The 14,235-nt window shown below is 45.6% G+C and overlaps 1 protein-coding gene across 2 annotated transcripts in view; it reads right to left on the bottom strand.

Moving 5' to 3' along the window:
• RGMB (repulsive guidance molecule BMP co-receptor b) overlaps window positions 1-13,572 on the bottom strand; it is a 29,169-nt gene extending 15,597 nt beyond the window's left edge. The window contains exons 1-4 of one of the 2 annotated variants that reach the window (XM_042990725.1): window positions 12,972-13,572; window positions 11,931-12,006; window positions 8,468-8,733; window positions 2,654-3,162 (exon numbers count right to left, since the gene is read on the bottom strand). In XM_042990725.1, coding sequence (XP_042846659.1) covers window positions 2,654-3,162; window positions 8,468-8,733; window positions 11,931-11,935 — 780 coding nt within the window. In that variant the 5' untranslated portion in view covers window positions 11,936-12,006; window positions 12,972-13,572. Of the gene's footprint in view, window positions 1-2,653; window positions 3,163-7,695; window positions 8,009-8,467; window positions 8,734-11,930; window positions 12,007-12,971 lie in introns of those variants that run through there. The other variant, XM_042990735.1, reaches the window with a different exon arrangement.
• Between the last annotated feature and the right edge of the window lie 663 nt (window positions 13,573-14,235).

Raw genomic sequence — 14,235 nt, 5'->3', positions numbered from 1 at the left:
AACAATTTCAGCAGCACAGTTGGCTAGCCTCTACCATAGCATTGGTCAGCGGTTAAATCTAGTGACACTGTGCACATACGTCATTAAAAATGCTTGACCCCAAGGATGATACAGTAACTCCAATGTGCAGTGCTAAGTTATTAAGGAGCTGGTCTATGTACCTCTTTGAGGTCTCAGTAAAGCTGAGACTCATGCAAAAAAATCTTCTGAAAGATTTTTTAAGAAAGTATTACAGTAGACATCAGGAAAAAAAAACAATCAGATCTTTTTTGGAACTTATTTCCTACGTTCTTTTTGCTTCAGAGCATTTTTATTTTTATTACCATCATTTTTTCGTTGCTTAAAAATTTTTAAAGGTTTTATTTTGGCCCTGGGTAGGTAAAAGGAAATTGTGCTGCAAAATTTTAGGCCCTTCGTTGTGTTTCACCAGCACAGATCATATCAGTATTGAGACAGATCTTCAGCAGTAACCTTCCAGATATTTTGGGGGGCTTTGCAGAGAGTTGAAAAAAGTAGAAGGGAAACAAAACAAAACAACACAACAGAACTACCAGAGGTCGCAAAGCCATGGAGTCATCTGCTGCTGAAAAGCATGGTCACCAGATGTGGGGAACTACTTTCCAGCAGTGCACGTAAAGACCACACGTTCTCACTGCCTGCTTGAATTTAAGTCAGAGGATGGTTTTTCTCCTACATCCTTTTTGGAATGGGTGAAACTTCTGATCATTACAAAACTGAGGGAGAAAGCAAAGTTGTACTTTTTATTTATTTGCTAAAAACTATGACAGATTCAATCACAACTGAAATGGAATGACCTAAAATACTTCAGTGTCAATTGTTCCATTTATGTAATATTAATACTCATAACAAAATTCATTGTCCCCAAATATTTCACCACAATCAGTAAAAAGTATAGAATTTTGAAAGGCTAAGTAACAAGTAGACGTGACACGTGATTGGATGGAAGGCATGGAAAATTAAATTTAGGGCTTGTGAAAAGAACCAATATTTTCTTGTGCACAAAGCACTTACTAATCTCAAAGGTATTGTGAAGGCCCTCTAAACCCTCAATTATCTACACGATCAATGATGACTCTCTCCATTCCCAGTGGAAGTGCCTTCTTGAATCTTCAGCCTCATATTTTCCCAAAGACTATCCCCAGGTTTTATGCACTATGACTCTGCAGCAATGATGGATTTTTGGCCATGATTTGTGTTATAAGTTCATAATTGTGTACCTGTCTACCATAACTTACAGCATTTTAATATATAGACAAGAAAAATTATTTGCATGCTTATAAAAACCAGAGGAGGTAAAGTTTACTTGCAGGATTTGGAAAGGCAAGCCTGGGCTTTTATTGGGAGTTAAAGCATAAACATTTTTGAGTCCACCTAAAATGTTTGGACTAATGTAACAGACTTCTTTGTTCAGAGCAATGACTTCTAATCTTAGATTTGTGACACCCCTGGGTGTCTCCAGCTATCTCTGGAGGGGTTGTAAAATTACCTCCACAAAATGCCAAGTAAAATCATTTAAATTCACTTAAATATACGCCACACGTGTTTAGAGGCAAGGGAGGGTGTCCTGGAATCAAAAGAGCCGTCATAACTATTACAAAAGCTTGATCCTTGTCAACTATCTTTCAGTCCAAACCAACTGATGAACAGATAAAGGAAAATGAACAAGATGAGAGAGCCTGTATGTGTGATTCTGTAGTTGGGAGAGACAGGGAAGGAGCTGGTTATTTGGGACAGTCTTTTTTTCTGGAAAACCTTTTTTGACCTCTGTATTTACTTACTAATGCCTGAATTAGCACTGACTGCCAACTGGGAATCCAGTTCATAGCCCTTTACCTAGTTGCACTGACAGTGGTGCCTTAAAGTTGGTTCAGATGATCTCCATTTGGCATTAGCTTCTTTAACGCAAGTACACACGCACACACGCACGCGCGCGCACGCACACACACACAAACACAGACAAGGGCAGCTATGCAGGGTAAGCTTAACTTAATTTTGTCAGTTTTCCCCTCAGCTTAATTAAAATGTTATCCTGAGATTACGACAGGGATTATACATCACTGCTCCACAATAGCCAATTCTAAAATTCCTTGGTCACGGCAACATTAATAACTAAAACACAATTGTGGCTTTGCCACTGGGAAGCTGGCTTATAGCCATTACATTTTACTATAGCTTCCAAATTTCCAATAAAATATGTTTCCTGATGGGTTATTGCCCCAGGTTTGATAGCTTTCTTTACTTGGAACACCCACTTTGGTCATCTGATAAATAGGAACATGGATTTCTTCAACAAGAGTCACACTCAAAAGACTTCACAGAAAAAAAAAAGTATACATTTTCCCATTAAACAGGCCTGCCTTTTCTATAGAGAACTCAACTTCGGTGTTTTTTGTTTTTGTTTTGTTTTTTGCATATCACTGCTTAGTTGTACTAAGACCCACATTTTACATAAGCCTAGAATTCCAGAGAAATTCTTTACTAAATGATTTTCATTTAATCTTTCATTCACCCTGTTAATTGCATGCCAAGAACAAGAAAACGTTCCTTTTAAACTGTCTTTTGTATCATACTTCAAAAATTGTCTGAAGAATCAAACATCTGCAAGTTATAAGAAAGAAAAAAGTATACTTGCCTTATTTGTAGCAGTAGCACTGGATCCAGGGACCACGGGCACATTTGTCACTTGAACTGAAAGATAATTATTATCTATGAGTGGCCAGGCTCCTTCCACTTTGCATGTCTGAAAGTGATCCTTGAAAGTTCTAAGGTGAGGATCTCCGAACAAGCCACAAAAAAGGTAACTGGGAGGGTTCAGGTCCCCTCCCCTGTGTTCTCTGGCTCCTGCATGGCTGTGATAGTTACAAGGGTCATGGGTCACTTCGGGGTTGGTAGAAGATGTGGGTCCATCCTTAGAACAGTTCCTCTGGCTCATGAGGTCACTGATACCCAACACAGCAGAATGGTACACCAGGTTACCACGGCAGGCTTTTGAAGTTCGCTGGGTGCAGCCAGCATAGGCACGCAGGGCCTTGCAAAACTCAGAGTCAAAGCCGTCAATGGCAGAGTTCAGGTGTGAAGTGAGGGACACAAAGTCCGTGGTACATTTCTGGATTCGACATTGGGCTGGCTGTTGGCAGTCACCTATGAGAAAAAAGATAACACCAAACGTCTTTTAAACGCTTCACAACTTCCTGAGCTACATGAGAAAATGACACTGTCCTTTGGGAACAGTTCTATTCCATACACTCCTATTTTAAGAAAGCCTTCAGAACTAGGGTTGCTTTGTGCTTCTTTTTCCCTCACAAATTAAGCCACCGGGAGAAAAATTGCACGCAATCAGTTACCTTAAAACTTTAAATCATGAACCACTATTAGGGAACATGAGTCTGAGCCCAGTATTCTCATGTTAAAATTGAACGGAGTATTTGATCACTTTGCTATTGTTTATAGATTTTGAGAAAGATTCCTCTGCTCTAAGGCCAAGTTAAAGATGTGAACTTTGTTTTGATTTTGCTAAGTGTATAACTCATTCGCTTTGGAAAGCACAAAACCATGATTAAGGTTCCACACATTAGGTAGGGATCCCTAAATTTATAGCATTAGTTAAAACACCTTTACTTGATTCTAGTACAGCTATAGGGTAAGAATATCAAGAGAAAATCCAGGTACTAAGTTATTCTGCATTTCCTTAAGGATGTTTATTGACAAACTGTATATAAACCTACAATCTCCTGGATGCTACAAAGTGTAAATGTTCTCTTAAAAAAAATAAAGTCAAGGGGCACCAGAGTGACTCAGTCAGTTGAGCATTCGACTTTGGCTCAGGTCATGATCTCACGGTCAGGGAGTTCTAGCCCCTGAGTTCGAGCCCTGCATCGGGCTGTGTGCTGACAGCTCAGAGCCTGGAGCCTGCTTTGGATTCTGTGTCTCCCTTTCTTCTCTGCTCCTCCCCCACTTGTGCTGTCTCTGTCTCTCAAAAATGAATAAATGTTAAAATAAATAAATAAATAAATAAATAAATAAATAAATAAATAAAGTTGATCGTTTAACCAAGCTGCAGATTTACTTCTCCCTTAACACCCGTCACCATTGGATCCCAGATCCCAAGCAGCTCATCAGGAAGGGTACACTGAATCAAAAAGGACACCACACTGAAATCATGCTGCACAGGCAGATGACTGCACCAAGTGTGTTTTATCAGAACCAAGGAAACATAGCACACAGAATTCTTAGAACATACATAAACGACTTTTTTCCTTAGGTCGACAGTTCCAATATACCTAATGACTTAGGCAAAGTTAAAATGAAGTAATGAAAAACCACCTACTACTGCCCTACTATTTGACAGTTTTCAAATGATGTTTTGCCACTAGCTTCTCATATAAAAAAATAAAAACCTCTCAAAGCATAAAAAGATGTAAGAATTGCCAATACTAGGTCAGTTGTATGTGCCAAACAGTTTAATATTCTGGTCCTTAAAGTGGGAACTCTAGAATTACTGAAAAGGAAAGTACTTTTCTTAAATCATCCACCTCAAGTTTTATGGAAACTAACTAAGACATATTTTGTGTTACTTCCACATTCTTTTTAGGTCATTGCACTGGAGGAAGTTTCAATCCTTTCAAGTCTTAGGTACCTCAGCTGAGAAATGAGGAGACTGTTCTAAAAAGAACTTCATGATCTTTTACAGGCATAAAATATTTTACAATTCCTATTCTAGATGTGGGGGGGAAAAAAGAGTATCATTAAGTATATAATTATTTTAAGACGTGGACACAAACTTCAGGATACTATCAAGATTTAGGACTTCATCTGATGAAGACTTAAAACTAACCCTAGTAACGTTCCAGAAAGATACTTTAATCTTTTCAGTATTAAAGTACTTTTAAGCCTGAATGAAACAGCCTGTAATCTGTTTCTAGCTTGAATTCAGCAGAAAAGACTGCAAGATGACAACCTCTCAAGCCACCTCCCCACCATTTTTAAATTTCAAAGACCAAGAAGAGAAAAATGTAGTCTAGATAGGGCATTTACTTTAACCTGAATTAAAAAAAACAAAACAAACACAGTATTTTAATATTTTGGAGCTATGGACTTACAGCTATCACTAAATCACACTCAAAAAAAAAAAAATCACAAGCACACCTTCATGTGTTTGGCATATTTCATGTTTACTCATTCCAGAGTTGGTAAAAAGCAGCTCCTGTATTTATACATTTCCTCTCTCCAAAGTAGATCAGGTCAAGTCATTTTCAACTGTTTTTACTCAAAAAAACCCAATCAACTCAAAAGCATTAGGAAATTACAGTTAGGAAATTCAGGACAAAGGGAAACTACAGGCCTTGTCCTGGCTGGATCACAAATGGGTAGAGCAAAGCCCAGGGCGCAATGCCTTTCCTCAAATCCCGTTTTCGTTCCTCATATCACATCTCCTCCACATTCCTGAGTCTCACACAACAGTAGCTGATGGCTTAAAGACTTGAGCAACTACTGTATCAATTATGTTTTTCTTTTTAAATCAGAGTCATAGCAAGCAGAAAGCAAGGAAATGAAAACTGGGCCAAGATCACTCAATAATGAAGAGCTCCTGGACTACAATTTAAATGACAGCACAAGAACTTTCCGCTAAACTTCCAGTGCCTATTTGTTCTTTTTATGGTCTATAAAATCTATCCGAGCATACACTTACTTATAATTATTTCAAATAGTCATAAAATATTCCAAAGTAAGAGCATGAAATGCAAATGCAACTGTTCAGAAAATAATTTAGATTCCCACCTCCTTTTTCCTTCCTCCCCCAGGCCGCCCACCCCCCACTCCTTCCCTTTTTTATAGCAGGCAGGTGCTGATTCTTTTGAGAAATGACACATAAAACAGAACTCCTTGGGTTCTTTTGTTTGGGATGAGGTTTCTAACAGCCTTTCAAATAGAGATGATGGGAAAGAGGAGGGCTAACTAGAGAGTGCATCTGGGTCAGCAGTTTCAGCCCCACTGCAGGCTCCCGTATAATGACTAATTTGCAGCATACACCCAGAAATATCCAGGCTTCATGAATTTATAATGACAGTGCACACTTTGCCTGTTATAGGAGGTAAAGTAAGCTTCCTGTCAAAATGCCAAGAAAATGCAGAGCAGAAACAATCTCAAGGATGTAGCCAACAAGGCCATGAAGTGTATGAGTAAGCAAGTAACTCCCATATTGGATCTCCATTCAGGAATTGTAGAGATTTGCTTAAAGTGGGGGATGGGGGGGGGGAGGTAGGGAGCAAAGTATAAAAGTTCTTTTTTCATTTCCTAAGGGCAGAAATCAAAACCTGCAGTTACAGATCTCTTCATTTTTGGAGCCAGGTCATCTATGATTGGTGTGGTACTATTTTCATTCCAGTTAATGAAAGTGCTAAAGGATTTGTGGGTCTAGCGCTCTGATTAATGATTCAAAGACTTCACCATTCAAGACCCATTTCCTTGATGCCAGGACTGCACGTGTGAACTTGCCACACAATCACCAGTTTATAATAAAAGAAATAAGATATGCTGAAGCTGAATTAAGTAAAATGCAGGGACATATGGGGTGCTGTGGCAAATTATATGGATCCAGGCATAAAACATATGGTAGCCCATCTGCAAAGAGCACTCGGCTAGGCTCCCTTCTCTGAGAAACAATCCTTGTATGATCAAGAGAAAAATGCTTCAAAGCTATCTTTCAAAAGGAGCCCTTTCTTCCATAACCAAATTAATCACCCAACCCCAACAAGTTGTCCATAGATATCACTCACCACAGAAACTCTAGGTAGAATATAGCAGTGACTTTAAGTGAGGGCACATTAAGATACTGAGAGGAGTTTCACATTCCAAGTTTTTGAAATAAGGCACCTTAATTTTCAAAAACATTAAAACAACTTCTTAGGGCTTTCATTATTGGCCAGAAAAATCTTCAAGGACCACATTCCAGTTCTGTAATAGAACTCTCTGGCAACTAAGGGAAACAATATTCCAAGCAGTCAAGAGGGACACACAGTCCTACCCAGTACTTCAATTTCCATTTCAAGAAACCTACACTTTGACATTATGAACATATAGTCTTCACACAAAACACTTATGAATGTAACTTTTGACACATCATGAAAATTTTCTTGGAACCATAAGCAGATTGACATTATTTTCTAAGGTTCTAAAGTCAGTCATTTAAAGCCTTAATCATTGTAAAACTTACTATTACACTCTATGTTTCCCCAAGTGAGTGTTAAAATGCAGCTGTTCCATCACAATGCAAAGTTACCAAAAGTAAATTAAGTCTCCTCAAATGCCACATTTTTTTTTTCCATTACTTAAAAGACCTCCCAGATTTTTAGAAAGGCTGGTATGACTTAATAAATAAATACTACTCCACACAGTTGGGTGGCATTACAGTTCACGATTCTCCAGATCACAGCGTTGAGACTGCTGTCATAAAATACAGGACAAAAAGATCTCAAAGGAAAACTTATCTAATGCTCTAGTTGGTTCTCAAATTAAGAGAATTTAGCTTCAATTTGGCACTAAAGAAATTTTTTAGACAAACTCCTAGACGTAGCACTTATTTATAAAGAGCATCCTAGATACCCCCTCCCTTGAGATACAAACGACATAACACTCTATTAGTGAAACTTATTTCACAACAAAAATAACTATCACCTGCTAGAAGGCTCATCTGTAGGTCTACCTGGCTAAGGACAGAGAACTCACTCCGCTTCCACAGGGGAAGCGCCGACCTCCAGAAAGCAAGGAGATGTGTCAACCCCTCCGGGAACCCGAAAACACGCGGCTTAACCACAAAGCACCAGTTTTTCCACAGAGGTTGAAAACTGAACTAAAAGCAGTTTTGGCAAATACGAAGAAATCCCTGTTTAAAGACGTTTAAGTTACTTCGAGATTAACCCCCCAGGTTTTCAAATTCCGGTGAAAATCTTTACATCTGGTGCGATTTCTTCCCCTCGTCGCCACCCCCAACTCCAGAGAAGCAGCACAAGGCTCCTTGTCTCGCTTCGAAGGGGGCGGCGGCGGTGGAAACCTGATCCCAGCCTGACTTTCAGTAAACACCAATGCAGCGAGCAATAAAGCATCCGGAACGTTTGTCTCGGGGGCGCAGCCCCCGCCGCCCCCGCCCGCTAAATCTTCGATAAGCGACTGTTGGGAAGATTTATCAACGGTCCGAGCCGAAGGCGGGGAAACGCGAGAGGGAGGGGGAGGAGGCCTCTCCTCTGCGCCCTGGGCGCGCCGCACGACCTGCGGGTGCGTTCCTGCCGCTGCGCCGTGAGCCCGGCAGAGGTGCAGGGCTGGAGCCCATGAGGCCTCTACCGTCTCACCACGCCACGCCGCCCTTCTGCCCCAACGTGTGCCTTCGGGAGTGTTTGGGAACAAAGCACTTGGACCTGCAGCTGGTTACCCTCGCGCGCGCGCCTCATACCTGCGTGGAGCAGCCCGAGGCTGAGCAGCAGCAGCAGCAGCAACGCCAGGGGCGGCGGGCAGAGCTGGGGGCGGTGGCGCTGCTCAGCCCCGGCGGCAGCGGCGGAGGCGGCGGCGGCGGCGCAGGAAGGTGCTGCTCTCAAGCCCATGCCCGTCCATGCAGGTCTCGTGGGCTCCGGCGAGGGCGGCGGCACGGGCGCCGTGGCGGGTTCGGGGCCGTGGCTGCGGCATGGACCGGGGGACGTGCCTCGCTTTCTCTTCTTCCTCCTTCAGGCCCGCGTCGGATACGGGCCGCCGCCACCGCCGCAGCGAAAAGCGCGCCGCGGGCGGAGCGAGGCGGCGGCGGCGGCGGCAACGGGGCGCAGCGGCATCGCGGCGGCAGGCGGGGCAGAGGGGGCGGGAGAAAAGACACAAAGACGGTGAGCTTAGTGCCGAGCCCGGCCCCCAAAGCGCGGGCGCCCTGGTCCCGGCCAGCGTGGGTTCAGCGGGCGTGGACCCACTGGAGGCGCGCCCAGCCCTAGCGAGCAGCCGCCTGAAGCCCGGATATCTCTGTGCCGCGACCCCGCGGTCAATCAATCTCAGCCTTGCACTGCCGCCCCGCCCTCCTCACGCGCGCCAATCCGCGTCGTCTCCACCCCCGACCTAGCCCCTCCCTCTCACCCCATTGGCTGCAAGCGCTGGTCCACTGGGCTCAGCTGGCCACTCGCAGGGGACAAAGCGCCCGCCCCCGCTCCTGCTCCCACCCTCAGATTGCTCATTGTAATTTGAGTTCCGCGTCCGCCTGTTGAGAGTCCTGTCCGCCGCGCCCGGGCCCAACCTCCTTCGCGCTCCCTCCTCTTCTATTCCCTTCACCCCTTTCCGCGATTTACTGTTTCCTCCTGTCCTACAGAAATTGGCAACGGCTACTCTCTCTTGCCGGCGTTACAAAGGAAGCGGCCTTTGACTTTCCTTTTAATTAATGTGATTGGGTTCGGCTTCCCTGTAAGGTGTTGTGTGCGTATGTGTTTTAAATCACCCCCAGTCTGTCACTCCCGCTCCAGCTCCTGCTCCTGAGAGGAAGTGGGCGCTTTTACCAGGCGCCTGGCGGCAGGTCTCTTCGCAGCCAATCACCTCTGCGGAACCGTGTTCCGAGCCCTTTCCGGACGTTTGGTAAAACTAGCACCCCACCGCGTTGAAAATCCGATTGTAACTCGCGGTCCGGAACAGATCGGATGGGCTGGGAAGGTACCCACCAGCTCCCGGTTGAATTCGCTAGCAGCTGTTCGAGGCTCTGGCGTTATTGTTCCTCTGACATTTCCCTTCCTGAATGCAGCGGGGAGGAGTCTGAGAGTGGGCGAACTTCAACGTGTTGTTACAGTGTAATTAGATTAATGAGGATAGTGAGTTTTTAATGCAGTGTAGAGTAATTATGCCATGATTTCTTGTTGCTTGGTGGCTTTTCCACACATTTTCGTGGTCTTAGTATATTAATTTAATGGCAGATCGGTTTCCACTTTTGCCACTTGGATGTATCCATAAATGAGGAAGAAACCCCAACTGTGTGCCACAAAAGAGGTTGGCAAGTGGAGACACAGGAAAGCATGTTGTGAGGTTGATGATAGGTTCCAATCTGTTATCAGTAGGTGTGAAGTGGTATCTAATCTAAAAGATGGCTTCAAAGGCTCGGAGTTACTTCGACTGCCCTTGCCTTTGCCTTTCCTCCAAAGGGCTCAGGGCTGCCATTTTAAATTCACTTATAGTCAAATTGTAGCTTGCAATTCTACCCTCTCGCTACTCATAATCTCTAATTGGTAATTTCGTATCAACCACGGACACGTTAATATTCCACATGTTACAATGTGCTAATCAATGGACTAGGATAATTGAGGGCAAACCTTACATCATTCCGGCTTACTCATTAGACACATTATGAACTGTACAAACCACTAGGTCCCTAAAGAAGAATGCCTATTTTTACTGTAACTTTTCATTACTTATTACATACTATGATGACTCAAGTGGTAAACACACCTTTCACTGCCCAAGATATAATCCAAGCCTTGTGTATATCCATAATATGCTTAATAATAGCTTCAGAGTTGCCTGGAGAAATGACTTTTTTTGCAGGAGGAGTTATCTGATACGATTTTTAGATAATATTATGGAGTAAATACTATGGGACTAAAAATTTACTCCCTTGCAATTACTACATAAATCAAAGAACTAAAGTTAATGAAATACTGGTCAACATATTTTTTTTAAAGTAATCAAATGTGAACAGTTTTGCAAAATATGTTGCCAACAAAGACTACTAACAGTAAGATGGTTCTTTTTCCTTAACCCAAGATTTAATTTGACCCTTATGAAAAAAGCATGGCAATTTATTCACCATACTTCAGAACACATAACCAAAAGTTAGGGATCAAATTCAGTTTAGTTGGGGTCTTTTCGCTGTCATTACTTGCTATGATTCCACCCTGCCCCCAGCCTCCACTTTCCCCACCTCCATATCCTGTTCCTTAGACACACACTGCTCTAAACTATCTTATCAATAGAGGGCGTCCTCGAGTCACCACAAATTCGGCATCGGAATGGAACTGTTCTTTAGAGGGAAAACTTCATTTTCTCTAAGGTGCTTTATTGCTCATCTGTTGTAAAATTTGACAAGCTCAAGATTTATACGCCTAACAATTCATTTTTTATTACCACATAAGTGTTCAGCCGGCTAGAGTAAAATGTTAATTTTCACAATTAAACCGCAAGGTGGTTCCTGTTTTCAAGACTTAAGGTCAGTTGACACACTCGCAGGGTTAATTCGGACTGGTTAGCAAGATCCCCCGAATTGGCTTGGAAAGTAAGAGCGTGGTGAATGGTCGCTTATAGCGCATCCACTCCTCCAGCTCGAATGCTGCAAGTTAGGAGAATTTTAAGATTACACAAAGAAAAATCTGGGTATTCCCCCCCTCCCCCGTAAAATCAATGACTTATAAAAGTTTTACATTTTAATCAGGAAAAAAAATCGTGAAGTGACAGCTCGCACAACTCACAAACGCACCCTATTCCTTTCCATCTCTAGTCTTTCTCCCTTCATCTTTTTCAGGAAGAAAAGATGAGACCAGAACAGCACAATTAGGGGTCACAGCAAAACGTCCCATGGTATGAACGTGCGAATGGATAGAATTAAAACACATGCCAGCAACATTAATGGGTTCTAAATAAGAATTACAGGTTTATTTACCTGAACCCATACATGATGTCTTAACTATTCCCATTAATATATCTCCATTTCCATAAACCTAACACGAGGGTCTCTCTGCTTAACAGATCACCTAGGACAGAGGAGCTACCAGGGTAGCCATTTGTTCAACCCATTCTAGAGTAAAGGCCCCCTCGCTGCTCCCCAGTCCAGGGTGGACGCAAAGCTGGGGCTAAAATAGCCCTGAGTCCCACAGCCCAGCAGAAAGCAGCTAGTGGATTGTACTTACATCATTCTTAACCCTTCCGCTCCTGGAGGGGGCTTGGCGGGATCAGGGGGCCCTTGAGCTCCTGAGCACGCAGGACCTGGGTGTGAGAGAAGACCCCAAAGCCTGGCGTGAGCGCTGCGCCCCCGGAAGGAGAGGGCCCGGGGCCTGAGTGGGGCTCATCACCCGAGCGTACACAACCGGCCCCCACGATCCCTGCGGGCTCTGCAGCGGATCGCACCGCTCAAAGCGGCAGGTGCAAAAAGCATTTGGTAGCCGCTTGCCAGCGCGCGGAGGTAATGCGCTTCCTGTCCATTTATCTCAGGAAACCAGCGCAGCCTTCCCTTCCAAACAAAATTAACCTCTCATTAGCCAGCCACTCACTCCGGAGAAGGCCTTAAAAGCTTTACCAGCTCGCTAATGTATTTAGGCTTTTCTTCCAGGCAAACGCAGCCGCGGTGGTGACTGTCATCATCAGCCCTGGGGGATTCCTCTGGGCTCCCCTGGGAGCCAAGCGCTTACCGACCCCCAGCCTCAAGTCTGGGAAACTCTGGCCAACCTGGATCTGTTTGCGGTACTAGTAGACCCGACACGCCTGAACGGACTTCGTGCCATAAGTAGCCCAAACAAGTTCCCACTAGTTTGAAGAGCGCCCCTCCTATTAAACAGCTCTCCTATCCTCAAGAAATGGGGAGGGGTACCCGGGAAGAACTTCTACGGCCAGCTGTCCCTGGGCCATGGGCGCTGACCGTCCTTTACAGCGCAAGCCCTGTCCGCAGCGGGTACGTGAAGCAGTGATTAGAGGTATGGGGCGTAGTGTAAGCTAGGATCTAGCCGATTCCAGGAGTGGAAAATTCAAATGTAGTTCTGGGTCTGCAAGTGGCAAAAAGAGGCCTTTTGGAGCCCTGGGGTTTTCTCACCCTGGCCCCCTGCCGCCCTGAGGCTGGCAGATTTATACCACACAGGTGGAGCAAGACCTAAACAAAATAGTCCCGGCTGCTGCCTGCCGCTCGCCCCCCACGTCCCCCTGGCCCACCGCAAACTTCGACAAAATAAACAACTCACCACAGGCATTCCCTTGTCTGCAGCGCGACGCTTGCCAGCTGGGAAAATAAGCCGCAAGCCACGCGGCGGAGGCGCAGAGGGAGGGCAGCGCGGCGCCCGCCTCTCTCCCCCAGGTCGGGGCAGCGATACCCGGGGGCAGGAGGGAGGCTCCGCCTCGGGGGCCGCTCTCTTGCCTCCTAGACTGCGGAGTGAGCGCCCGGAGAGGGGATGCACCCTTCCAGCCAGCGCGATGTCTCCGCCACCCAGGGGAGGGGGCGGGGAGACAAATCTCTCAATTCCGTCCCGCTTTCTCCAAGCGTCTCTCTCCCCTCTCAGGTCTCAAAGAAGACCAAACCCGGGGGCCTTCACCTCACCCCCTCCGGTGTCACACCGCCCCCTGCTGGCACTACCCGGATCTTTCCAGCGCGGCTGAGGAGTGGCGGGTGGCGGCGTCCCCGAGCCCCAGCCTCCAGGCCCGGGCTCAGCTCTCGCCGTTCTCACCGCCTCCTCACCCCAAGTCCCGCACAAAGAGGCCTTTCATGCCGCCAGCGCCACCCTCCGCGCCGCCCTCCACCGGGTCGTGTTGCCTTTGCCCACCCTCGGCACCAACCGATTCCCGGTTGGCGATCGTGCCAGCCGTCTCGGGGCCGGGCGGCAGCGGACACGTGCAGGCTGTTCCCGCTCTGCGCCTCGGCACAGGCACGGATGCGGTCCCGCGCCCGCCTTTCCAGGATTTTCGGTAACTGTGCACCAGCAGCCACAAAAATGCACCCCTTCTTCTCCATAAATGATCTCTGAGGGTCTTCCTAGCGTGTATAAATAGTGGGTATGTGTGGGGGCGGGGGCGGGGGTTGGTGTAAGGCGTTGGGGTAGTGGCAGGAACGGCCCTCTGGAATTTCGCTGAAATAAGGAATCTAGAGATCTTTCCTGTCCACCTGAGGTGCCAAAGTGGCAAAGTTTACAGCTTACGAATACCCAGGATAATGATTTGCGAATTGTGAGGGGACGGAGAATTTAAAGAGGCACCTAAGACACAGGTGAGGACTTGTGTTATAGAGAACAAGCCCACAAAGATGTTTGAGGAAGGACAGTTACTTGAATCCCAGTAGAAGGTGTGGAGGGCAAGAGGGAAGCGATTAGCTTTCTTCCCCTAGGCTGATCTTCCAATGTTGAAAATGAGCATCAGAGGTATTCAGCGCTAGCTATCGCTCTGTGCGTTCACTGCCTGGCACGAGCAGGCTGCTTCTTCTTGTCCAGGCAAAGGTTCAAGCATCTTGACTTAGGT

Source organism: Panthera tigris, chromosome A1, assembly GCF_018350195.1.
Source record: "Panthera tigris isolate Pti1 chromosome A1, P.tigris_Pti1_mat1.1, whole genome shotgun sequence".
NCBI lineage: Eukaryota > Metazoa > Chordata > Mammalia > Carnivora > Felidae > Panthera > Panthera tigris.
The sequence above is the reverse complement of the archived record's forward strand: the minus strand, read 5'-3'. Positions and strand labels throughout refer to the sequence as shown.